The sequence below is a fragment of the Pimephales promelas genome, chromosome 13, assembly GCF_988280905.1.
Source record: "Pimephales promelas chromosome 13, fPimPro1.hap1.1, whole genome shotgun sequence".
Taxonomy (NCBI): Eukaryota; Metazoa; Chordata; class Actinopteri; order Cypriniformes; family Leuciscidae; genus Pimephales; species Pimephales promelas.
The window spans coordinates 32,275,485-32,302,261 of NC_142781.1; the positions used below are offsets into that span (position 1 = coordinate 32,275,485).

The 26,777-nt window shown below is 36.3% G+C and overlaps 1 protein-coding gene and 1 long non-coding RNA gene across 3 annotated transcripts in view; one reads left to right on the forward strand and one right to left on the reverse strand.

Moving 5' to 3' along the window:
- Positions 1–220: 220 nt before the first annotated feature.
- Positions 221–25,920, forward strand: lin28b (lin-28 homolog B (C. elegans)). Of its 2 annotated transcripts, none has more exons than XM_039648066.2 (4): positions 221–254; positions 5,524–5,693; positions 20,250–20,437; positions 24,188–25,920. In XM_039648066.2, the coding sequence occupies exons 1-4, from the start codon at positions 236–238 to the stop codon at positions 24,459–24,461; spliced, it is 651 nt and encodes a 216-aa protein (XP_039504000.2). In that variant the 5' UTR covers positions 221–235; the 3' UTR covers positions 24,462–25,920. The 2 variants fall into 2 exon arrangements, with proteins under 2 accessions (XP_039504000.2, XP_039504002.2); XM_039648068.2 differs by lacking the exon at positions 221–254 and adding an exon at positions 4,640–4,872.
- LOC148976876 (uncharacterized) overlaps positions 17,076–26,777 on the reverse strand; it is a 65,710-nt gene continuing 56,008 nt past the window's right edge. The window contains exon 4 of the long non-coding RNA XR_016146077.1: positions 17,076–17,966. This is a non-coding gene — a long non-coding RNA (uncharacterized LOC148976876). The remainder of the gene's footprint in view (positions 17,967–26,777) is intronic.

Consider the following 26,777-nt stretch of genomic DNA (forward strand, 5'->3'; position numbering starts at 1 on the left):
GCACATTATTCGCGGTTTGTATTTAAACTCCTCTTAAATTTCACCGGCTCGATTAAATATTCATCCTGGAAAATTCCTCTATTCGGCATAAACGAACGAGCCACCAGCAGCCCAAACAAACAAACCAACCTCGCTCGGTGCATTAGCCTAAAACATGCAACAGAAGAAGAATTTAGATATTAAAAATAATAATTGCACTATATTTCCACAGGGTCAGACACGGAGTTCATACAGCATGGCCGTGTATATTCCAGGTGAGTGAGATATGGAGTGTGTAGACTAGCCTATAAACAAATACGAACATAACAGCTACATCCCTTGTGAGCGCATGAACATTACAGAAGCAGATAAACAGTTCGAATGGTCTGAGAGCTTATTAGGTCACAATCATAATAGCCATATATGATCATAACATGTGATTAAACGAGTTAAACCAGAGGGAAAAAACGTCGTCACGTCGTTCGTGCAGTTTTAGAAACAGTGTGCGACGCAAAGACAGACGGAGAGGAAAAACATTTTCCCGAATGCTCTGTTCATACTTCCGTTCGACGTCATGATTTAATTGTGACGTAATGGCTGAATCAGCCGCGAACATAAATAACCCGCGTTATGTTACTATCTTTACAGGGAATGCTAATGCGAGCTGTTAAAATGCTTAGAGTGCATAGAATACATTTTAAATGTGTTATATGTTGAGTAGTCTACTATTAGCCTATATTTGGAAGGAAGGATAACACATGCAGGCAACCAGTTCATAGCCTACATTAAAAAAAAAAGAGTAACCATGATGAAATAATAAAATTAAACTAACATAAATTAACAAATACAAGCTTACAGTTTTGTTTAACGAGTCATTTTCATGTAGGCTTTTTTTAAATCATCCAGACAAAATTTTAACATGTGAATTTGTTTGTCTTGAATTTTGTCAAGAAAAGCATGTAAACATCGTTTTTAAACAGAAATTAGGCAGATCTGACAAATCTGAAATCCAATAACGTTTTTAAAACGTTTTTCCAATTTAAGTGAAACGAAAAATATAGGCCAATAAAAACATCTGAAATGTAAAAATTGGCAAAAGAAAAAACTGCTCATCTCCCTGTCTCAAGTCTTTTTGCCTGTGACAAAAAGCCCCAAAATCACGATAAAGACGAATATTTTACACTGAGATTGGACTGTGACCATTAACCTTCAGGAAAATCGATTTAATTTAAGATCTCTTATTTTAACCGACCCCTAAAACTCATGTGCGTCTTTAAATGTATGTCTGTTTTTAGAGCTAATATTCTAAAATTCTGATATCGTGTAGCCTATGTTTTGAAGAAGTCCTTACCTTCTAATGAAAGCACATTGTATTGCTCTTAAGAACAATGATGTAGCGGCAGCCTTCACGTGTAAAACTGAGAATGAAGCATTTCAATTCTCTCCCCATGTAGGCTACTGGATATTTACCTCTGATTAGTTTTGAATCGGTTTCATGGCTTCTAAAACTGTCGGGTTTGTGTTGGCTTCGGTAGATAATTTCGGAGAGATGGAGGAATTGAACGAATGCAACCAAAAGAAAAGAGCCGAATAAACTCTTGTGAACTCTATTGACAAGTATGCGTTCGCTCGGGGGTTCGGCTGGTGGGGGTGGGTGAACGGGTGAACGGGTGAGGTGCAGGGATGGCGGATCACAACTGCTCAATACATACAAACAGCCCAAGAAACCCTCCAGTTTGTTTGCTTTAAGCACAAATCACCTCTGAAAAGCTTATGTTGTCAGATTACGAATGGGTTAAACTGGGATCTTGTCTGCTGCAATGTTACAAAAAAAAAAAAAAGAAATTGAATTGACTTTAATTAAAGTAAATAAAACAAGTATTTTCACATTCTGTTGGGAAGTGAATCAGACCAGAGAAAACACTCAAGACCCAATGAGTGCTTTCAGGGTGCTTTTGTTTAGTATGTGTTTTCTTTTAAATGTTGTGCATTTGAATAAAAATGTCAATTGGTAAACCATTTAGCATTTCAATAGCACCATTTGCATAGTCTTGATAATAATTTCACATGTCCCTGATTGAATTTCTTTGGTGGTTGATTATGAGTTTGAATTAGAATAGCCTAATCAGAAAAGTTGGTTTGCTCTAAAAAGAAACTCAAAAGTGAAACTTTAAAAGTATGAACTAGGCTAGCCTAGACTAGGATTTAAACAATCCACACTTGTGTAAATTAAGGTTCCTTAGAAGAACTTATAGAACTTAGAAGAACCCTTTTGGGTTCCACAAAGAATAGTTCAGTGATCAGATTCTTAAAATAAAAAATAAAAAAATTCTTGTGAAAACCGTTTGAAACATCTAACCTTTTTCCATTAAACATAACTTTTTTGGAATGTAAAGATTCCATGGATGTTAAATATTCTTTATGGAATCATCAATGCCAATAAAGAGTTATAACTGAACGTTGAAATTTAAATTGAGCATTGCTTTAGTAGGCTATTACCGTTTTATTTCACGTTTAAATATATTTTGAATTACACGTGTCATTGATTTGAAAAGAGCTTAAAATTAAACCAACGCGTTCATAACTGTAGATTTTAGGGATAACATTTTAAATTGATGTTATTCTCTCAAGCATTTAACTCAACAGGTCAAAATCAATTATCTGTTAGCCTACATTAAATATTCACCAGAACTAAACCTGCGTTTAATTTCTATGCCTCGCTTCTGTTTTATTTAAACTCTAAAATCAAATCGTATTTTTTTAAAACCGCAAATCAATATCTGATCAGTGCCGCTGCTTTATATTATTCGCACAGTCATGCGTTTCCCATAAACGATCATCTAAGTAGGCTATCTAAGATTTAGCTATATGTGCCGGAGAACCTATTCGGTGGTTTAACGGGATCAAACGGGGACATGTAGGGTGTGTCCGTGACCTCGTGGGACGTGTTTCCCGGCACTCGCGGGGCTGTTTTATGAATGGTGGATGGGAAACCCTCGTGCAGGAAATGAGAAACTCCATAACATCTGACACCGGTGACCAGATACGTGACCTGCGCCGTAATGGCACGACCACCATCCATCCTCTCTCCACACACACACACACACACACACACACACACACACACACACACACACACACACACACACACACACACACACACACACACACACACACACACACTGCTGCAGGGGGTGGGGGGATTGGGGGCAGGGGTGAATTCCGAAGGGTGGTCGGCAGAGATGGGTGGGGGTGGGGGTGAATGGGCGGGGCACAGAAGCGGTGGGGGTAGATGTTGATTCACTCCTCCAACGTGTTTTTCCTGACTCAAAAGACAGAAAAACATCCTCAGCCAAGCTATCAGGTTTGATCACGAGTTTGCCAGAAACATTTACTGAGCGAATATGTTATAAAAACGAAAACACTCTTTTATTTCAGCACTCAGTTTGAACTTATTTCCCATTAATTCTTCCATTTCCACTTGTTGGTTTGGTGCACATTTCGCTCCATTTTTTTGTGTGTGAACTTACAGATACAACTCAAATAAGCACAGCAACAGAAAGGATCTATAAGATTATATTTTACCCCTTGCATATTTTAATTTTAGCGTTTCATTTTGAATTCATACCCATAAATGTGTATTAGCAGAACAATTCATAAACTGCAATAAACACATGCTTGTTGTTTTGGATCAAGGATGCCTTTTCAATAAACAGTTAATGCAGCTTTTGTAGGCTATAGGCTACTGATGTAGCCTACATACCTTTTTATGACTTTATGTTTATGTCTAGATGTTTATTGTTGTAATTTATCCACTTGTAAGCTATAGGCCTATTTGTACGTGCAAAGCTCACGTAAACCAGAAACAAATCCTGTGTGTGTGTGTGTGTGTGAGAAAGAGAGCACTTGGTCAATAAAGCTCTTCTTATTGTGATTCAGTCTCATTGACGTTTGTACTGCAGCAAAACAACAAATGCAAACTGCAATGCGTTTCCAAAAACGACAATTAGCGATAAATCATTTCTCCCAAATATAATGACCAAAGCAGAAATACATCAGCAGCAGCAGAAAAACAAAGTCTCCTTTTTATGAAAATTTTAAAGGACATAATGCATGTAGAACAAACGTTTTCGTCCTGTTAGGTAATTACATAAAGTTAAAAATGTATGTATCCTAATAAATTACAACATAATACAATACGAGGATTATTACAAATGAATAATGAAATAGTAAACCCCTTGAAAAAGACATTCTGGAAAACTGTTTGCATTTCCTACACCGAACATAAAACATAAAGGGTTATAGGCCTAAGTAGCCTATTTTTCATAAGACTATAAATATAATGCCTGTCACCAGCGTTTGGAATTTGGTTACATAACGCATCATTACAATTGTTAAATGGAAGAGGAAAAAAAACCTCCGCAAAATACTGGACTTTTTATGGCCCCTCCAATGACTTTCAGAACATGCAAAAATAAAGATTTTAGACGTCTTAACACGCGTTAAAAAGCTGAACCTGTTCAAACGGATGCATTTACGTGACGCAGCAGTAGAGCTGAAGTCCAGCCCGGTTCCGAGTCCGCTCCCTCTCCCGGGCTCACGGAGGAGTCACGTGTGCAGCGCTGCGAGCGAGCGAATGAGACACGGAGAGCGGGAGAGAGAGAGAGAGAGAGAGCTGTGCGAGGGAGGGAGAGAGAGAGAGGATAGGAGATGTTAAAAGAGACATGACAAAATATCCAAAAAGGAGACGCACGCCGTATCATGCGCGCTAAATTTGTGCCCGCTGGAAATCGGGATGTCGGATCGACGGTGACGCGCATCACCCCATTTCACGGAGGAAACGATTTCGCTGGAACTTTGGAACGGAGGGTCCGCGGGGAAACATGGCCGAAGGTTACGATGCTTTTTGCTTTTTTAATTATGTCTTTTTACGTTCAGATGGGAACTCGTATTATTCCACGCGCACCGCCGCGCTTTGTTTACGTTGTTTGTACGCGTGATGAAAAGCCGTTTGCGCCCGTGGTGGGGGGGCGGGGGGGTTAACGTGTGCACACCTGCCCCACGCCAGGCGGTTCACATGCATTAGATGCACGACTACAAGAAGTTACTTAGAAGCTAAAGCTACTAACCAGGCACACTGAGCATTCGCAATGCACTACGCCATCCCATCTCTACTTTTCATTGACTTTTTCCAGTTTTCCAGAGGGTGGTTGTAGACTAGTTAACGAAATACACAAGGTTGGGGGTTGGGGCGGGGGGGGATTTAAGAGACAGAATTTAAGAGTCTGTCAATGAAAACCTCATATATTGATTGACAGAAGAGAGAAGGGCGTCTGTGATTACGGCCCTGGTCGTAGACCATTGAGGCACATCGGTGCGTCGAAAAAGCGTGTTGTTGTGTAGTAGGATAGTTGGGGATTTCCCTCAGAAACGCTGCCCACGCAGACCATGGTCGATGTGTACAACGAGAACAAAGTATAGGCTTGATCTCATTAACGTACACGGGCGTACATCACTATGGGCTTTTCTTCCTTGACCGCACAGGAGGGCCGCGCAGAGGTGGCGGGTCGGACACCACCAGGACTCCGCCGCAGATTCTGGCTGGCTCGGGTTACTGCAAGTGGTTTAATGTCCGCATGGGCTTTGGATTTATATCGATGACCAGCAGCGAGGGGAAGCCAGTGGACCCTCCACTAGACGTGTTCGTTCACCAAGTAAGTCCATGCTACGTCTTGGTTTCACTCGTTCTTCTGACTCTCTTTTTTCACGTTATCTGTCGCAACTCATTGACATCAGCAAACGTGTTCGTGTTCGAGGAAAGCAGAAATAAAACACACGCTTGCGTTTTCATCTCCTGTCACTTTAAGAGCTGCACTACTCTCACGCCACAAACACATCTTTTTACTCTGGATCACCTCCATTGATATAATCACAGTAGTAAACACTGAGGAATTTATGATGCACGTCTTAAAGGAACCTTAAGATCTCATTAGGAAGAGAAGAGAGAGGGTAGGCTATATATGCAGACGCACAACAATCGCCTCATGCTCACAGGAACATGTCTGAAAACCCTGCCAACATGTCGGGAAATCTGTCACATGTAGCACACGACGATCAGACCGCTTTCACAATCAGTCTTTTGGAGAATGGCAGGCTATCTCGGTGTGGTGGACTGTTGTACTGAACATCATGTGCTCTCGTGTTTACATGGGTGTAGTTCAGCCCCCTTTACACAACATTTCGTCCTCTTCTCATGGACATTCAGAGCTAAATCGATACGGACATATGTACTAAACCGGAACTTATCTCCTTTCATCATTTTCCAAGCTTTCCAAAGCACCTCAAAACAGCATATGCAGATTATAAGAACAAAAGCAGAGGGAACAAGAGGTTCCTTCCGAATTCACTGCACTGTTGTTCTGCTGTCCGTTTTGCTGAATTATGCTGCTTTCTTGTTATCTGTCGCTGCTGATAATATTGTCGAACAGTGTTATTATGTATACTGCTGGATCGTTAATGAGATGTTAAAAGGATTCATGCGACTGAACATTTGCATTGTTACAAAACACTTCTGCATAATCCTTTAAAATCTGAAATTCAATAACATAACAGCTAGTGTGCATAAAGATACATCTGCTATTTTTATTTGAAGAAATGAAGTTCTTTTAATGAAGTGCTTCGTAATCTTGTGTTTAACTGAACCACTTTGAAGTAAAATATATTTTGCTTTCTGGATTCATATTGCGATTCAATTTCAATTTTGTTGAATTATATTGTTGCATAGCCTGACTTCGTCATACTCATATTCTTCTCATATTTAAAAAAATGTTGTGGGCGGAGTTCGGGCTGGCATCCAGGCTAATTGTTGCATGTATGTAGAAAACTCTCTAAGAAAAAAGGGTTCATATATGAAGAATAGGGTTCTTTACTCAACTCCAAAGAACCTTTTATGCTAAAAAGGTTCTATAATGACAAAAAAGAACACTTTTGGCACAAAAGGTTCTTTATAGGCTATTATTCATTCATATTTCTGCAATATTTTGTAGTTTGTAGTAAATTATTGTTTATTAAACTGTTGTAACTTAATATCACATTTTAATCATGCTGATTTTTGGAGGAGAAAAACTGAAATGGCACTTTTCGTGTGATGTTGATTAACTACATAAAATGATATAAATATATACATTTTCTAACCCCCATATCTTGAATTTTGTGATCATTCACATGCATTCATAAATACATTTTAGGGACTTGATGTTTTGTCAATAATATAAAATATTTAATCTGGAAAGGACAAAACAAGTGATAATGAATGAACCCAAAAGGTTCCATACCCTTTTCCTGGTTACAAAGAACCCTAAAGGGTTCTTATTATTGAAGGGTTCTGTATAGAACCTTTTAGGGGTTCCAAATACGTAGCGTTTATAGAACCTTTTATGGTTCTATATAGAACCCTTTCTTCTAAGAGTGATGCTTTGGGTAAATTTGCGGAATTCAATAACAGAAAGATTTATCTTGCTACATACATATGTACTAAATGATTTGAAATGGAGTTGTTTACCATTTTTTAAGGTAAATTTAATTGATTTTAAATTCAAATTTGATCTGAAATCTTGTGGGGACATGATTTTTTTTTTTGAGCATGAGCTAAAACATGAACCTCTTGTGCTAGTGCCACTTAACCTGAGTGCATTCTGGGAAATGCAGTTCTCAAAAAAGACAAACATTAACCAGGGACACGGTCCGAATGTTGTGCTGTCGAGCGTAAGATAAGTATATACAGGGCAACGTATAAATAAGCTGGTTGAAATCAAAGAAATATCAATGTCTGAGTTGACATGCACAATAAAATGCAAGGGTTACTAACTATTAACTATATTTTTGTATGTGAAATCTTTGCTGAAACACTAGGAACATTTCCTGCCTTGTATTCATTCGAGTTGTTATTGCAAGAACGTTTTGTACTCCTGATAAAACAGTTCGTCTGATAAGCATGAAGTAAACAATTGTATTGAATGCATTTGTAAAACGAAGGCTGCTTTTTTCCTCACGGCCCAGGCGTGTGAAAGCGTATTGATTAAGAGCCGTGTCTGTCATCTGGAAGAGCTGTGTGCTTTTATTGCCTTTTTGTGACATTAGTGTGCTGTCAATCCTGTTTCTTACTGTGTGTGAAACCAGCAAACATGCAGTTCTAGAGCTCAGGGTGTGATATTATATGTTGATGTATACATAAAACAATTTGATGATGGCAACATTTTCTTGGTGTCAGACTAATGGCACGAGCAGCTGTAATCCATAACGTCTCTGATAAAGATTTGCATTTGGCTGCTGTGCGGAGGATTGTTTGTGTTCTTTCTTTCTTTGTGTCTGAATGCTGCACGCACATGTGCGTTCATGCTACAGTGAAATTGAAAAAGCTGTGCTGGGTGTGTGTTGTTTAGGATGTGTAGCCGTTGCACATTGTGTTTGTGATAAGAAGAGTGTGTGTACAGCTGATTATTCAATCTGTGTGTGTCTGTCTAAGCTTGATATTCTGGACAGAAACTGAATCTGCTGTTACTTGAGTGTTACAAACAAGCCAGAATTATGTGGATTAACATTACATTTATGCATTTGGCAGATGCTTTTATCCACATTTTTTTCTTCATCAGTTCATATAACCATGGGAATCGAACTCATGACCTACAGCACATGCTCGGAAACTTATTTTTTTTTCCTTTAAGTGAGATTTTCATACAATTAATTGAGAAATTCATTTGTTTTCTTTGTATTTTGTATACTTATCTCTTGTTCATTAAACTGAGCTACGATTTAAGATTTTAATATGGTTGTGATAGTATATGGAAATGAATGAACTGATAGGCTGATTTTTTAAAAATATGTGAAGAGTTCAGATGCAAAAGCCTCTAAGTGCCATTTGAAATTTTCTTCTAAAATTATCATTTTTATCAAGCTTGTATATTTAAGTTCAGTAATTTCACTTAAATGGCAATGAAGATTACCTATTAATTGTCATTTAAGTGAAATTACTGAACTTAAATACACAAGCTTGATAAAAATGGTCATTCTAGACTCTAACTCTTCATGTAAAGAGCATAGCATAATTGTATTAGTATTCAGCTGATTTAAATATTTTATTAAATCACATTTTTCTTATTTAACAAATATTATTATAGTTTCTCCTAGACTTTTGGCTTTTCATTTTATGACAGATAAAATAATTAGTATCATATGAAGGAAGTCATATTCATTATCTGAGCAATTCACTGTAAAAAAAATATTTTTTTGAAGTTGTAAATAAAACAGATTACTCGGAGTGTTTTACAACAAAATACTATTTCTAAATAAATGAATTTAATAGTGAGAATTGGACCCTAAACTAAAGTGTGACCACTGTTTTTAAAAACTATTTCTAGTACTTCAAAATTGCATGTTTAATTTAGTGTTACTTGCCAATACTTTGACATTTAATAGCAAGTTTGGAGTGAAAATAGTTTATACACCAATTTTTGTTTTCAGTGTATTATGTTAATATCATTATTTTTTTAATTGCAACACTTTGACTTCTTCTATTGAATCTGATACGGCATTTAAAAAAAATATATGAATTATTGACTTTTACTTGTGGCACATATACATGTTTCTTATAACAAAAGATGGCAGGTAGATTTGTAGTAATGAAGGGAAATATTATAATAGCACCCAGTCTCTCTTAATTCAACAATTACATCAATACAGTACATCCTGTAGTCATTGACACACTGACACTCACACACACACACACACACCGTTTAAATCTACAAATCCATGAGCTTTTTGTGCCAATCCAGGACAGAAGTGAGAGTGTGAAACGGAGGAAAGACAACGCATGTCTGAGTGTGATTTTGTTTGTATGTGTAAAGAGGATTTCAGTGTGCATATATATGTGTGAGTGTGTGTGTGTGTGTGTGGTGGGGGTTGGGGTCCTCTAACATTCTTTAAAAGAGGAATTTCGTTAAAGACAAAAAAGGGAAAGGAGGCGTGGCTTTGCCCGGCCCTCACACTCCGAATCAACGCACTGCAGTGTGTGTGTGTGTTTCATTAGGAGCTTTGTGTTTGATTTTTCCGAATGCTGCACCTCCTGCAGTGTTTGTGCGTGTGCATTGAGTGCTTGTGCCAGTCTTCCTGCATGATTGCATGTTGCTGTTTGTCGCGGTGTGTGACGTGATCATGTTAGTGTGTGCAATGATGGATTTAAATGCTCATGTAGGTGGCTTCACTATACACTCTTAAAAATAAAGGTACTGGCATTAACGGCTCCATGAAGAACCTCTAACATTCACGGAACCTTTCAATTGCACAAAAGATTCTGTAGAGTTTTAAAAATGGTTCTTTTTTGCTGAAAGGTTCTTTAGGGAACCTAAAATGTTCCTTAATGACATCACTTTTGGAACCTTTATTTTTAAGAGTTGTTTGTGGCCATATTTATCTCTAGATAAATATAACGGATAAAGATAACGGATAAAAGCTCCCTTTAGGGATGTGCTTAACTGGAAAAAATTATTTATTTGTAAAATTAATGTATATTTATTTTTTTATTCTAAAAATGCTAAATGATTACTTTTAGGGTTAGGGTCTGTGGTATGTCCTTATTTACATAGCTAGTTAACTGTGTGTGTGTGAGTGTGTGTGTTGTAAGGTTACTCTGGGCCCCTAGTGAGATTAACCTCTCCTCCAGACTCCACCTCTCACTGTTGCAGAGGTCTGGCTCCTCCTTTAACATACATGCTCCTCTCTTCATTCTCTGCATGACCTATTTGAGTTTCTCAAGCGCTGATGCTGCCACTGATATCTAGAGATGAATTGAAAATGAAAAAATAATAATTATCTAAAAAATAATAATTATAGACTGCTGGTAAATTTTAAAATACACGGAGAAACTACTCATTAAAATAACATTTATTTTCAATCATGTTTTTTTTATTATTCATGCATTTATATATATATATTTGAGAAGTCAAAACATTATGACCACCTGCTGTCGGTCCTCCATGTGTTGCCTAATGCCAAGTTCACACTACAGGATTTTAAGGCCGATTTATGCCCGATTTGCAAATAGTTGAGCTCACCGACGGGTCAGGGTGTTATCGCGTGCAAATCGCGGGGGATTAGCGGACGATGAACGCTTGCCAATCTGTTAGTATGAAAGAGCCAACAACGCAGCGAAAACGCTCGCAGACGCCTCGCCGAGCCCAGAAAAATATCTAGCCTGCTAGATATCCAGAGCCGTCGCGCGACTCAAACTCAGTGATGTCATGAGTACAGCCAATCATAGCAACGCATGGGGTGAGGACACCAGGTAAATATTAGTTTTTCTTTTTGCTTTTTTTTCTCAGAGCAGATCGTCACGCAAACAGTGGGCAGCACTAGTTTTTGTCCATATTCACGTGTTGTGTTCTCTTCTTCGCTGGGTATTGGCGCAATATTTATTTATTTACTGCGTGTTTTTTCGTGACAAAACGTGGTTTGTAGACGAGATAGAACCGTTGGGTGACAGATTTGTTGTCAACTCGTTATTTATTTGATTATTTTCAGGATTTAGACCGTAACATAGTACTGAAACAGCTCTCATTGAGTCACAAATGATTTGCTCTTTTCATCACGCATTGTCAACTCGTGTAGTGAGTTACCTCCTGTTGTGGATCAATCACGTTGTGTGGTGTGAACAGTTTAACAACTTGAACACTCCTGATTTCACTGAGAGCAAGTCATGTAGTGTAATCCGTACAGTTCATCCCGACGTTTTAAAATCATGTAGTGTGAACAAGGCTTAAGGCCCCGTCTACACTACTGCGTTTTTGTTCAAAAACGGAGAATTAAAACGAATACGATTTCCGTCCACACCAGCGTTTTATCTGCATATTAAAATGGATCTCCGTCCACATTAAAACGACTGATCAAATGGGCATGCACGTGCTGGTGTAAACAGTGGCTGACGAATCAGGTAAGGACACGTCATGACTGATGACACCCAATCATAGAGCCGAGCGTGAGCCTTTGCGTCATCGTTTCTAAAGTCCTCCGTTTTGTCCTGTCTTCACTAAAACGCCCTCCGGAGATTTAAAACGGAGCTGCAACGGTTCTAAACTTCTCCATTTTAGGTCTTCGTTTTTTCCGTTTTAGTCTGGATGGGAGGTGCAAACGTAGCAAAAGTCTCTGTTTTTAAACGAAAACGCAGTAGTGGGGCCTAAACATCTCTGTCCCGCCCAGGCGTGGCCCCATAAAAGCCTGAAGGTGTCCTGTGGTCTCTGACATCGAGACGTCAGCAGATCCTGCAAGTCCTGTAGTTTGAGGTGGAGTCGCTGTGGACTGAACCTGTTGGTCCCACAGATGCTCAACTGGATGAAGATCCGGAGGCCAGAGCACAACTCTTCATCATGTTCATCTAACCTGATCAATGTGTGCAGTGTGACGGTGTGCTTCCACCAGGGAACACTATTGTCATGAAGGGGTGTATCTGGTCTGCAACAGTGTTTAGGAAGGACGCATGTGTCAGATTTACGTCCATATGAACATTAACCAGAGCGTCACACACTCTCTCCACCAGTTTATCGTCGTCCCACAGTCCATCCTGGTGCATCATTACCCTCAGGTAAACGTCTCACATGAACATGTTCTTTTACATGTGATGTTAAAGAAAAGGGGACACATCGGACCAAGCGTCTTCCACTGCTGCTCCAAGGTCCAGTTTCGAGGCTCACGTGCCCATTATAGCCGCTCTCTGCAGTGGACGGGTCATCATAGATCTCTGATTGGTCGTCATACGCAGCAGATCCACTGTGTGTTGCGACACATTCCTCCCATAACCATCGTTTAAATAGTGTGACGCCCGTTTCACACATACTCCGTTTGCAGTGCGTATGCGGTCCGTATTTTTTTCCGTACCCATGTTAACAGGTTAGAGCTTTCACACTGCACGCGGATGCAGTCCGTCGATCCGTTCCAGTTGCGGTGCGTATACAGCAGTGCAGAGATCGTTTCCGTACCGAGTCTATTTCTGCTGTGCTGCAAACGCAGAAATAAAGTGACAGCGCACGGTTCGTGGTCAAAATGAACTCAGATTGACCTCGAAATGTAGTAGTTTCACCATAAATGCATTTAATTCAATAAAATGTAGTAATCTCTCCATAAAGGTATTTAATTGTTTCATATTTTTACTTTAAGACATCTTAATATACAAGTAATGCATGGAATTGTATGCATTCGTTGTTTAAATCGTGTTTAAACGAGCATGCGTCCATTCATGTTTGTAAAAGAGAATCGCAAAGCCATGGCAAAACTTTTATTTTAAAAAAAAGTTACTGCATATGGTGAAAATATTTTGATTACCAAAAACCAGACACATGGCCCAGAAAACAAATGATACTCGAAGTTTACTCAAAGATGCCTTGTTAATTTCAATACAATTAAAATAGGCTATGCCCCCTCTGTGGATAGAAAATTGTTGTATTAAGACACAAAATCAGATAGCCTTCTCAGAGGATACTCAACATGTTTTATTATGAAAAATAATGAATGAAATAATGATTAAAAAATAATGTATCTTCTGTATTAGAAAAATAAATATATCAATATTAATTAACTAAAAGAAATACCTTCAAATTGAACAAAAATACCTCTCACAAACGTACAAAAACGAACTAGTTTCCTTCCTCTTTATGCTGTTTTTCCTCCTCATCCTCCTTGTCTGCTCATCTCCTATATTTTGCTATAAAGCTGATCTTTTCCAGCGTTTTTTTTTTTTTTTGAAAACCAGGACATCACTTTATAAAAAACGGCCAGGAAGGACGTGAAAACAGGAATGGGATAACAGGACTGTTGGTCACTGGTCACGCTATTGCTGCATAACTTCTGATTTTGAAATAAAAATATCGAGTGTTTGTGGTACAGCTCACGCAATGCAAACGCAGCATATGTGAAAGCACTTTAGCGCGTGCGGCTCCTGTACCGGATACGCACCGCAACACTCACCGCATACGCACTGCAAACGGAGTGTGTGTGAAACGGGCGTGACTTGTGCCACACACCTTCTGTTGGCTCGGACCGGACGGAAAAGCCTTCATTGCCCTCGTGCATCGATGAGCAGTGGTGGAGGAAGTACTAAATCTCAGTACTTAAGTAAAAGTACAAATAACCAGATAAATATTTACTTTAGTAAAAGTAGAAGTAACACAATGACAACCATACTTAAGTAAAAAGTACCTGATTTTAAATGTACTTTAAGTATTAAAAGTAAAAGTACATGCATAACAATTTATTCTCTCAGTCTATTTTCTAATGTTTATAAAACATTTAATTCTAACTCGTTCCACCTAATACTCCTATAATGATGTTCAATAATTATGGAAAAAAATGTTGTCATTGAAACAAGCTTGCAATTAGGCAATATACACATCATGCTTATCCTTACTATATGTTAATAACTATGTTTGGCAGTAAACAGTTAAGTTAAGTTAAGTTAAAGCTTTATTTGCCATTTGTACCGGTACAGCTATACAGGTACATAGGAATTTTTGTAGCAGAGCTCGTTGAATCAAACATAAAAGATAAACATTAAAACAGCTAACAAGCTACACAGCACACACTACACACAATGGACTTTAAGAAATCAAGACTTAAAAAATACATTCAACGTCAACACGATTAATTTATGGTGTAATTCTGAACCTAACTTATATTACACACGGTGCGTTTTCTATGCACGTAAAAACAAATTTCCGCGTATAAATCGCACGATAAACGCACTGCGTGCGAGACGCATTTAGTGTGACTGGGTTGATATATCTATGGCAACCAAACGTCACTGGTGAGACAAACGTGCAATGACCGGACGGTCAGATTGCGTTTTGGCAGGGGAAAAGCTGATCAGAAAATGTAATGAAAATGTAACAGAAGTTGTAGAAATGTAGTGGAGTAGAAAGTAGAATAATTGCTGCAAAATGTAACGAAGTAAGAGTAAAAAGTATGCACTATTATTCTACTTAAGTAAAGATACATGCAAAATTTTCCTAAGGAAAGTAACAAAGTATTTGTACTTCATTACATTCCACTACTGTCGATGAGCCCTGGGCGTCCAACACCCTGTTGCCGGTTTGTGTTTTGTTCCTCCTCGGACACTGTTGGTAATTTTTCAGCCCTGCTGACCGAGATGCTCTGACCCAGTCGCTCTGCCATATCTGGTCCTCGTCAAAGTCACTCAGATCCTTATTCCTGTCTATTTCTCCTGCATCCAACATGTTGATTAGGAGAACTGATTGCTTTCTTTCCATCTAATCTACCCAGATCTTACTATGTGGCCTTGTTAGGAGATGATCAATGTTTACTTCACCTGTGACTGGTCATAATGTTTTGGCTCAATGTGCTTGTGTTTTCAATTAACTGTCAGAAAGGATTTTACGGAATATAATTGCTTGATTTACACAATAACAAGATAATGAACAGGATGTAAATGGAGTTAGCCATTGCTTGAGATGATGTAACAGTTTGTGTGTCAATTTGTTCATTTTGAATATATTATTCTTATAAAGTTCTTTTGAATTTTTTAAGTTTCATCAAACAGAACGGAACGTTTTATTTTAGATACAAACCAATTAATACCAATCAAAACCTTGCTAATACTCATGGACATTTTTGCTGCTGTTTTTTCTCTCAAAATGCCGTCACTTCCTGGTTTTGTAAGATAGATGGATTTTTACAAAAGATCAACAGGATTGAAAGTGAAAATGACAATTCAGGAAAAAAATTATAATTAAAACAAAACTCTCAAGGAAACATTTTGATTAGATAAAGTATAAATGTTGAAAACGGCTGGTATTTTTTATTAGTTTGAATATTTTTATAACCCACTGCAAAAATATCTGTTTAAACTATAGGTTTATTTAAAATTCACTATACTCCATATTTAATATTCATAAATATATTATATTTGTATATAAAGTAATTAAATATATTTTTAGTTGTAACAAATGGAAACAAACTAATATGACTTTTATCCTTTAAAAAGATCATATCTTCGATCATATCTAAGTTTAATATCTAGTATGTTAAACACATGCGGACATAAAAAATGTATTGAATAACAGGAGAGACCCAGAACATGTTCATATCAGTCTTAAAATCTTTCTCAACTCCGGCTGTCATTTTATATCATTGGTTTTTTACTTTTATAGATTGTGTTTTCATCTAAAATGTAACAGACAGATTAATTTTTCGTCATAATTTTCGTTAAATATTCTTTTCACTCTCTCTTTATCTTGTTTTAGTTTTCTTTTCTTCCAGTGCTCAGTTTCTTCTGCTTCCTGTACTTTTATTCTCCATTTGTTCAGTCCTTCATTTCACCATCTCAACAGAAGCAGCAGGTCACATGACTTCCTCCTTCAGCTCTGCCCATATAAGGAGTGAGTATGTGGGTGGAGCCAGCTGCGATCTGACAAACAATCTCACTTAAGTTTAGTCATATGTGTAATACCGAAATCTGTAACCATTTTTTTTATACCATTATAATTACTATTTTAAATGTATTTATGTCATTTAATAATTTTATTGAAAACATTCTTTGTTTAATGCAATTAAATATATTATTAATGTATATTTTATTGATGCCTGCATGGCTCTCAGTGGTTGTATTGGTTCTTGCATGAAATTTTAAAATGCTCTGCATTTTATTATTTTGTTAATTTTATTTTAGGACTTGATTTGTAGTCTCATACCTGATTAAAATCACAGACACAGTAATTGAAGAATCTTTTTAGTTGCTTTTATAAGAAATTATGCACAAAATGTGTCAGTTTAGTGTGTTTAGAATTGTATCTGAAGTCAAACGGTTTGGACAGATAAAAAGGGCAATGTAAACTTTTTTAGTGTTTTTTTTTTCTTTTTTTTTTCTCAAAAATAAGTAAACCTTCAATAAGAGACAATCAGTTAAAAATGCTCATAACACTTTACAATAAAGTTTAATTTGTTAATGAACTACATAATTTAACAAAGTAAGAATGAACAATACTTCTACAGCATTTATCTTACATCTCAACATTTACTAATATATTATTAATTAAGATCAAAATCTGTTATGCACTGTGAAAATTTTTATGAACTAACACTAACAAAGGTTAATAAATGCTGTAAAAATATTGCTCATTGTTAGTTAATTTTGGTTAATGCATATGTGAACAAATAAGACCTTTTTTAAGTAATCAAAATGTTTTTCAGAATGTTTTATTATAACTAATGAACACAAAGCAGCAAAGCAAAATTTGATGATCAGAAATTGTTACTTTTTCCCCCTAAACTGTAGTTTTAAATTGTCTGTGTATATCCAAGTAAATTAATAATATAAATGGAGACAAACAGTATTTAAATCATCTCTTTGATTAAATTGCTTTGTTCTTTTTAATTGTTTTGTTCTTATAGAATTTAATTCTAAATTCACACACATTTAAAAACATAATTATCCTCAAACTAAGTCATGTCTAGAATGTAAAATTGGATTTCTACCAGAACGTGTGCATTTTACACACAATGTTAAAAGCTCCACACACACACACACACACACTGAGCTCATATCCGGCTGCTATCAGGGGTGTGTGCAGAGTGATGTAGTGTGTGTCAGCAGATCAAATACTGCGTGTACGTCTTAGTCAGTGCAGAAGTGTGTTGTTAATTTAACGCAGGGAAACGGGATGCCGGTGTGTGTGTGTGTGCATGTTTGAAGGGGGTTGGGCAGAGGTCAGAGGTCACTGTGAAGGATGAAAACATGTGGAGGAGGGGTGATGTGGAATACGTCCGGCCCTTTGGTGGCGCTCTCTGTGTTTCTCTCTCGCTTTCTGTCTTCCGTCTCTCGTGTTTGTCTGTAATATGACACACGTCTTGCTCACCGATCACGTACCTTAATTCTCCTATTCTGGGATGAATCATCTGTAACATCGCAGAGCTTTTCTCTGAACTTTGACCTGGAAATAAGCATAAAAATAAAATATTCGTTGATCAACCTGGTCTTCATTATTCAATTCCAGTTTAATCACATCTCAGAACAGGTTAACATTAAAGAATCATTTTAATAAAACCAAAATTAAACCAAAAACGCTTTTATTCTCACACTATGGATTACATTTGATATATTTGTCTTGTTAAGTGTGTTTTTGTATTTACCCAGATCTAATCCTATTTACTGTTACAGCCTATATGATATTTCCACAGAAGAAATCTACTAAATGTGTGTGGGAAGGGTTTTGCTGCTGGCGTTTCGATTATGTTTGCGTAATGCTCTACTCTCGTTCACGCTATGGATTTTTAATTTCTCCCCATCGTAAGTGTTAAATCAGAAGGCTTTTTGTGCTCATTATGTCAATTATGAGAAATGAAATGCATTATTTCCGCCCACACGGCTGTATTTAATGTCATGCCGTGACAAAAAGTGTTTCTGTAAAAAGAAAGGGTCCAAATGGAAGAATCTTTTAGTGAACAGTTCTTAGAAGAAACATTTTATGGATCTTTTCCACAATAAAGAATCTTTTTTGGAATGCGTAAAGATTCCATGGATGTTCTTTATGGAATCATAGATGCTAATAGAGAAGTGAGAGCTGATACAAACACAAATGTTGAGCTGAAGACAGTGTGTATTTACTGGAAATGTCATTCATCGATTCAGTGTTTATATGTAGAGATTTATCTTTCCTGAAAAGTGATTTGTGAGCATAAGTAGATTCATCCATGGTCTATCATTTGTTCTGGTGTTGATTGACTTGCTTTCTCTCTGATTGGAGATTTTTAATGATCTGAGATGAGAATACCTCTGCTTTTCCTCTTGCATTCGATTCATGCATTGAATAATTGAAATGGAAATCATATGATCATACCACAATATCTTGAGACAGATGCATTTGGAATCACTATCATTGTTTTAAATGACTTCAATGAACATTACTTCAAGTAGTCCTGTTTCTTTGGTTTAGACTGATCTGTGTGTGTCTTAAATGCCTAAATCTGTAGATATATTTGTTGTGTAATCTTATATGTTTTGTAGAATTAATTGTATTAAATCAGCTCTGTGTGATAAAGAATCAATGCTAAATTGCAGAATGATGTACAGATTTTGTGGCAATTTTATTCGTAAGGAATTACATTTCAGTTTCAGATTAACAGGCTTTTATTGCGATTATCATTTCTAATGCCGAAAAAATCGTATAAATTGAAGGATTTGAATAAAAAAAATAAACACACTGTGTGAATATTGTACAAGCTGGATAAAAGCATCTGTTAAATAATGAAAGGATTTCTAATATCACACTTGTTGAAATTCATACACATTATTTACGAGTATTTGCATGTTTGTTTGACATTCCTGCTCTGTGATATTATATAAATATGTAAAGAATATATCGCGGGGATCATTTTTAGAATTTTGTTGAATTGTCCTTTTATTAAAGATTTTTTAGTAGTATTAATTTATAAGTATTAACAAACTAACTTTAGCTGGCAAATAATACTATTCAAGAACCACTATAAACCAAACCAATCTTTGTTACCTTAAATGATATGTTTATCACTGTAAAGCTGCTTTGAAACAACCTTGTTAAAAGTGCTTTATAAATGAGGATGACTTGACTTGACTAACCTTTAATAAAATCGAATTAAAACGTTAAATATATAAGCAGTTAGTGCAAACAATTACACTCATTTTTGGTGCAATTAAACCAAAAATGTTTTATTGTATTACATTATTTGCTATTTTTTAATATTTATAACATTCTGACAAGTCACTTTTAACACATTTCAACTTGAAAACTTAAGTTTAGTTGCTGCCTTTCAGATGGACTCAAATCTCTTATAACTAATTAAACAAGTTGTAATCGATTCAATTATTTTGATGAGTTAAAGACCAAGTAATGTAAAATCATCTGATTGACTTATTGATCATATGATTGTTTACTTTATATTTAAATAAGCAAAATCTGTTTTTGATTTTAGCAATTAGGTCTCATAAAATTGTGTATTTTATGCAAGAAAAGTGATGAAATGTGTTTTTAAACATTGATTTCTTAATGCAGGTTAATGTTTCTTTTTTTATTTCTAGTACTTTCATTGTCCCTGATAAATTATTAAATGACATGAAATGTTAATGGATATCTCTGTAGATTTGCCTGATCTGTTTGATATTTATATTTATATCCGATATTATCGACTATAAGTATGTTTGAATGAGTATTAAATGAGATGTGTGTGTGTGTGTTTAGAGTAAGCTGGTGATGGAGGGCTTCAGGAGCCTACGGGAGGGCGAGCAGGTTGAGTTCACCTTCAAGAGGTCGAGTAAAGGTCTGGAGTCGCTCAGGGTCACGGGGCCCGGCGGGGGCCCATGCTCGGGCAGTGACCGACGCCCCAAAGGCAAGGCCCCACCCCTCAAGCGCAAACCAAAGGGAGACCGGTGAGTCCGCTGAGCACGATGGGATACGTAGTTTAATATGTTTGGTTTCATTTAGCTTATTTTCAGTTATCCACAATTCACATTGTGCTGTATCTTTTCTGCTTAAACGAAATACCCCAGGCTTCAGCTGTCAGGTTTTCACTGAATGATATCTTGAGGACGAATGTAATTTTAGTTTTATTCATTAAATTATGGGAGTATTCTTGTCTTTAGCAATCTACAATGTACTGTTTAGAATCACTAGTAGAATAGATTCGATAATTAGAGCTATTGAAAATATAAAACAAAAAATTAACTGCATGTTCTCATATTTTAATTATATATCTTGATGTTTTCTTGGGTAATTTCAACACAAATTTGGGTCAAATATGGACAAACCCAAATGTTGGGTTAAAATGCAGCTGAAAGTGAAAGTTGAAGTTGGGTTAAAAAAAATTTAAATGACATTTTTAACCCAGCATTTGGGTTTGTCAATATTTTACCCAATTTTGGGTTAAAACAATCCAGCATTGTTTAGAGTGCAATCTTGTTTTGTTAATGGTTGTATTTGCAAAGGTATCTAAGTTTATTTATAATGCTACAACAGGAAAAAGAAATTGTTTAGCCACAAAAGGAATTGATCAAACACTTTAAACCAATTTGATTTAACATATTTTTAAATGTTTTATCATTCAAAATATAAACGGAAATTAGACAATAATAATCGAATTATAAGTGAACATATAAAATAGAGCTGGGGAAGTCTATAATTAATTAATGTATGATTTATTTGAAAATAAATAAATAAATAAATAAAGTGTTACACTTGATGTATCATTAAGAAAGAAAACTTTTTGAACAAGCATTTTTCATCAAACTTGCTGTTTTTTTAATCGTTAAAATGCACAAAAGTATTCACATGTCAATTAAACGGCATGGATAAAATAATCAATTACAGTATTGATAATGTTTTGTTAAGCCGCGTGAATTACAGCATGTCATTTTGAATGTAGATGATGGGTCATAGCTTGGGTTTCGCCAAATGCTTTTCTGTTCACGACTCGCATTGATTGTGAGTCAGTCTTCTACTTCCTGTTGCCATGGTGATCAAAGCAAAAAAACCAAACAAACTGAATAAGTCTTTTCAGTCTGTTGTGTTAAAGCTATTTATATGTATACGTGCGTGTGTGGGTGAGCCGTTTATCATATAGGCGGTCTCTATAGAAAAGGTGGACATGAAGAGATGGAAGTTTATTATAAAGCCTGAATTGATGCTTTAACACATTCATATGAACATATTCTTAAATTCTTCACTCTCAAAAGAGCTTGAAATCTGTTTAAAAGACAAGTACTTTATAAAATTGGCTCATGGGATCTTGTTCAAGTCATTGAACAACTGAATTAAAAACTTATCAATGTCAGTGTAAATTTAATTCATCAGTTTAAATACAAGAATCTTGCATTTTGAATACTGTGATAATTTGTACTTGAAAGTTATCATCTTAGTCCTTTATATCAAGTAGTTGTTTCGTTTAATGGTTCTTTGTATCTGAGTCTGGATGTTATGAGGAAATTATACTGTTGAGATTTATAGATTTTTATGCAATGTGTTGCAAAAAATTTAATGCATATTACCTTTTTATTTTTAAAGGGATAAAATGAAAAATGCTGTCATTAATTACTCTCCCATGTCGTTCCAAACCTGTAAGATTTCGTTCATCTTCAGAACACAAATGAAGATCTTTTAATGAAATCTGAGAGCTTTCTGTCCCTCCCTTGACAGCTATACTCAACTTTGACGCTTTAAAAAGTTCATAAAGAGATGGTAAAACTAATCCAAAGAAATTGAGCCGTTTAGTCTAAATTTTCTGAAGAGACTCAATCGGTTTATATAGTGAACAGATTGAATTTAGGCTTTTATTCACATATTGACATTGATCATCAGTGAACATAAAGAGAAGCTCAACTGAACCAGCTTGAAGAACAAACCTCATCGGTTCTTTCAGAAGGTCAAACGTGCTTTATGAATGTTTTTAACCATCAGAGTGTCAGTTGTGTAACTCTCAATGCACTGTAAAAAAATATTGTTGGTTTGACTTAAAAAAATAAGTAACCCGGTTGCCTTACAATTTTAAGTTCATTGAAATGGAAAAAATTTTGCTAATACAATGAAGGAGATTCATTTAATCACCAGAAACTCAAAATATTATGTTATCTGAACTACATAAATTATCCAAGTTGAATTGACAAAAGAAAAAATGTTGTGATTACAAATCATGAACATATTTTTTACAGTGAGAAAGCTCTCAGATTTCTTCAAAAAGATTAATTTGTGTTCTGAAGATGAACGAAATGACATGAGGATGAGTAATTAAAGACAGAACTTTCAATTGTGATCTAACCCTTTAAGATGGCAAAATTAGGCCAATGTTTACCTCAAATATTTATCGTTTTTAAATGTGAGCGTGAGGTGGCCAGGTTAGGCGAGAAACATTATGGAACTGCTTTCCATTTTGTGGAGTTCAGCACTGATGTCAGATCAGTTTCATTCAGTTTGTGTTTGTCTAATACAGCAAGCAGACATGATTATCTGTTGCAGCACAGCACCACCTAGAGGCTGAAAACAGTCTGTGCAGAGACAATCAATTTCCTCATATCTAATATTTGAATATATATAAAATATATATTTATATATTATAAATAAAATATATATCTTTTTTATTATTATTTATATATCATATTTGTGATTATTTTCATGGTGTGTGTGTGGCTATAAAATGTGCATTTTTATTTTACATTTTAATGTTTGGAATTAATAGGCTGGGATTTATCACTCTAATATGATAAAACTTTGATTATTAAATACTGCAACTGCCACTTTTGGAGTATTTCTATAAAAAAATGTTTGTTATTAGAGTAAGTCTTGTCATCTACTGCCCCCTAGTGACCAACACTGGGTTTGAGTTCATCTCAGCAAAAACGTCTGGGTCACATTTAAACCAAAAATTAGATAGAAGAAATAATGTAAAGAAGTTTGTTTTTAGGACCATTACGATTTTGGTGTAATATTGTGTTGGTGTAACAAAATTTCCTCCATAATTTTCATTAGCATAATGCATCTGATTCTGAATGTGTTGTTTGCATTCTGGGTCTGCTTAATTGTAATTAATTAATTTTACAATCCACATCTTAAATGGTCACAATATTATTCCTGGTCTCAATAACCAATGATAATGCAAACTTTAAAAATTATTTTTTAGTTATCAGAGCTATGCATTTACACTAATGTATTTTGTATTTACAAATGTTAGGAATAATTATGATTATAAATATTTATGAAGTGCGTCTTGAAAGGCTGCATTTATTTGAGAGAAAATACAGTAAATATTAATACAATTTAAAACAGCTCTATTCTATTTTAATATATTGTAATATGTAACTTAGTCCTGTGATTAAAGCTTCGTTACTCCAGTCTTCAGTGTCACATGATCCTTCAGAAATCATTATAATATGCTGATCTGCTGCCCAATACATTTCATAATATCTTTGTTAATATGTTATTTATCAAATAAACGCAGCCTTGACGAGCATAAGACGCTAAAAATCATACTTTTGATCGGTAGGGGAAAATTTGCTGATCATCCTCTCTCTGATTTTCCTGCGGCGACGTATAATATCTAAAATAAATCCTGTTTTATTTGATTGCATATTTTAGTGGTATCATTTGTACAATGATTTAATCTAAACGAGCGATATTTTGTCCTTCCGCAGGTGTTATAACTGTGGAGGTCTGGACCACCACGCTAAAGAGTGTGGCCTTCCACCCCAGCCAAAGAAGTGTCATTACTGTCAGAGTGTCACACACATGGTGGCCCAGTGTCCCCACAAGAGGGCGCTGTCCCCCTCCACGTCTCAGGACCTCCAGCGGCCCTCCACCTCAGCTCAGTCCCAGGAAGAGGAGAGCCGGTCGGGCTCGTCGTCCTCCCCGGAGGAAGCGTCTCAGCGGGGCAGTCACTCCCAGTGCTGGAGGAAAAGCTGGGACTGAAATGATCTACCTCACACCAGACCCTCCCTTCCCGTGCAGCTATGGTATCAGCCGATGGGGGTGTGTGTACATGCCTGTGTTCTCACTGAGCAATCACAACAAACTCTGCGCGAGTGTGTTTCGACTGAATATTACAAGGCAACAAAGATTAGCTATTTTACCCCCATAATGTGTGAGAAACCAGAATACACTTTTTTTATTGATCTGCTGTTTAGATTGGCTTTCTTAAAGCATGTTCCTCTTCTTAACGAGAACATTTTATTTTTACGATAACATAACTTTCCTCTGAAACTTTTGAATGCTAGTGTGTATGATATGATAATAATCAGAAATGTTAATTGAGCATTAGAGTGATTTCTGAAGGATCATGTGATCAGTAATGATGCTGAAAATTCAGGAATAAATCGCATTTTAAAATATATAAACATAGAAAACAGTTGTTTTAAATTGAAATCCCAGATAGCAAACTGACATTGAATCGACGTGGAAACATGACATCGAAACAACGTTGATCTGGCATTGTTTTGCTCATCGAATTAACGTTGAACCAACGTCAGACGCACCGTTCTTCAAAACTAACGGGAAATCAACATCGTTTCAACGTTAGGAAAGCAAACCAATTGCAAAGATTTTCAGTTAGTTTTGAAGAATGGCACGTCTGATGTTGGTTCAACGTTAATTCGATAGATCAACGTTGTTTCGATGTCACGAGAAACGCCGTTTCCACGTTGATTCAATGTCAGTTTGCTCTCTGGGATAATACTTCAGAATATGAAATGGTTTCAGAGGAAAAGCAAAAGCGATCATGTTACCGGTGTAATAACAGATATAAAACGTTCCCTTTAGGATCAAGAACATGCATTAAGAAAGTAAATATGATTCATTTTCTTGTTGACTTTAAACCAGATTTCTCTGGCATTTTGAATTTCTCACAATCAGGTTCATGTCAAAATTCACGGGTCTCGGGACTGTTATGGCTGGTGGTGGATATGGTCACACTCATCATATCCTTTCAATAATATTATTATGGGGTAGTGAGGACATTTTCTTATTTTTTTTTTTGTGGGTGGATGGTTTTATATGCGGCTCTCAGCCGAACAGTTTGTAACAATTGAAGACTAAGAGCTAAATTAACTTGGATCAGAGAGGACTAACTAACTGATTTAAACGTCTCGGCATTGTTTAGCTGCAGTGGAAAGCTGTCTTTTGCTTTATCGCAGGCTGTTCCACAGCTCACGTGATAATTTAAGGCATTAATATATGTTGAAATATTCTAAATGTTGAAGTGTAATTTATATAGAGCGCGCAGGTAGATGAAGGTGATTCTCTAGGATGGCGTTTTGATTTGATCCCTCTCCTCCCTCACACACCTCAGCCTCATTGAAAGTGGTCGTCTTGTGGAGGACGTGATGATGAGATTCTGTCGACAGAGTTTCATTAAAGCTTAATTTTCTCTTCCCATTGTGACGTCGTGTTAAAAGAACCAAAAATGAGCGGCCTTAAAAGTTTTTTGTTTGCTCTTGGATGTGTACAGTGGTGAATTATTGTAGTGGTTTGATGGTCGTTGAATCTTTTTGCTATCATCAATAACAGCTGCGCATGATTCATTGTAGGCTATACTTAAAGGAGTAGTTCACTTTTAAAAAAAACTTTTGCTGATAATTTACTCACCCCCATGTCATCCAAGATGTCCATGTCTTTCTTTCTTCAATCGAAAAGAAATTTAAGTTTTTGACTAGGGTTGGGTATCGTTTGAATTTGAACGATTCTGATTCCGATTCCTTGTTTCGATTCCGGTTCCTAACGATTCTCGATTCCGATTCTTTTAAAAGGCAGGGTCAAAAAAGTTTAGCTAACCTTGCTAACCAACGGCCTTTCTGAAGGAAATACTCCTTTTGTAAAAATATTCCTTTTGTCACAAATTTTGCATTTTGCCGAGATTTCGTTATTTTTAGAAAAGTGAAGCCACACTTTGGATCGCCGACGTAAGCTACTCATGTTCGACTCGCGTGGTTATGCCAACACTTCCGGTAGACGCTTCTTCGGTGTTGTTCAGCGGTTTCTTCTTCCGCTCGGCGGACTGTGAATATCGAAACTAGGAATCGAAATTTTAACTTTTGAACGATTCCGGGAAAAACTAAAAGTTAGTCTCGGTTCCAATCGATACTCGATTCTCGATACCCAACCCTATTTTTGAGCGATCGTTTTGCTAGATAAGACCCTTATTCATCGTCTGGTGTCGTTTAAAAAACTTTTGAACAGTTTGCACTGAAACTGTCTTTTGGACCTTGAACCGTTTGGTTCCCAATGAAGTCC

Excerpts from the sequence above, each read along its gene's own strand:
- lin28b (XM_039648066.2), top strand. Across the intron at positions 5,694-20,249 it reads TAGACGTGTTCGTTCACCAA|AGTAAGCTGGTGATGGAGGG; the intron begins GTAAGTCCATGC and ends GTGTGTGTTTAG. Across the intron at positions 20,438-24,187 it reads CGCAAACCAAAGGGAGACCG|GTGTTATAACTGTGGAGGTC; the intron begins GTGAGTCCGCTG and ends GTCCTTCCGCAG.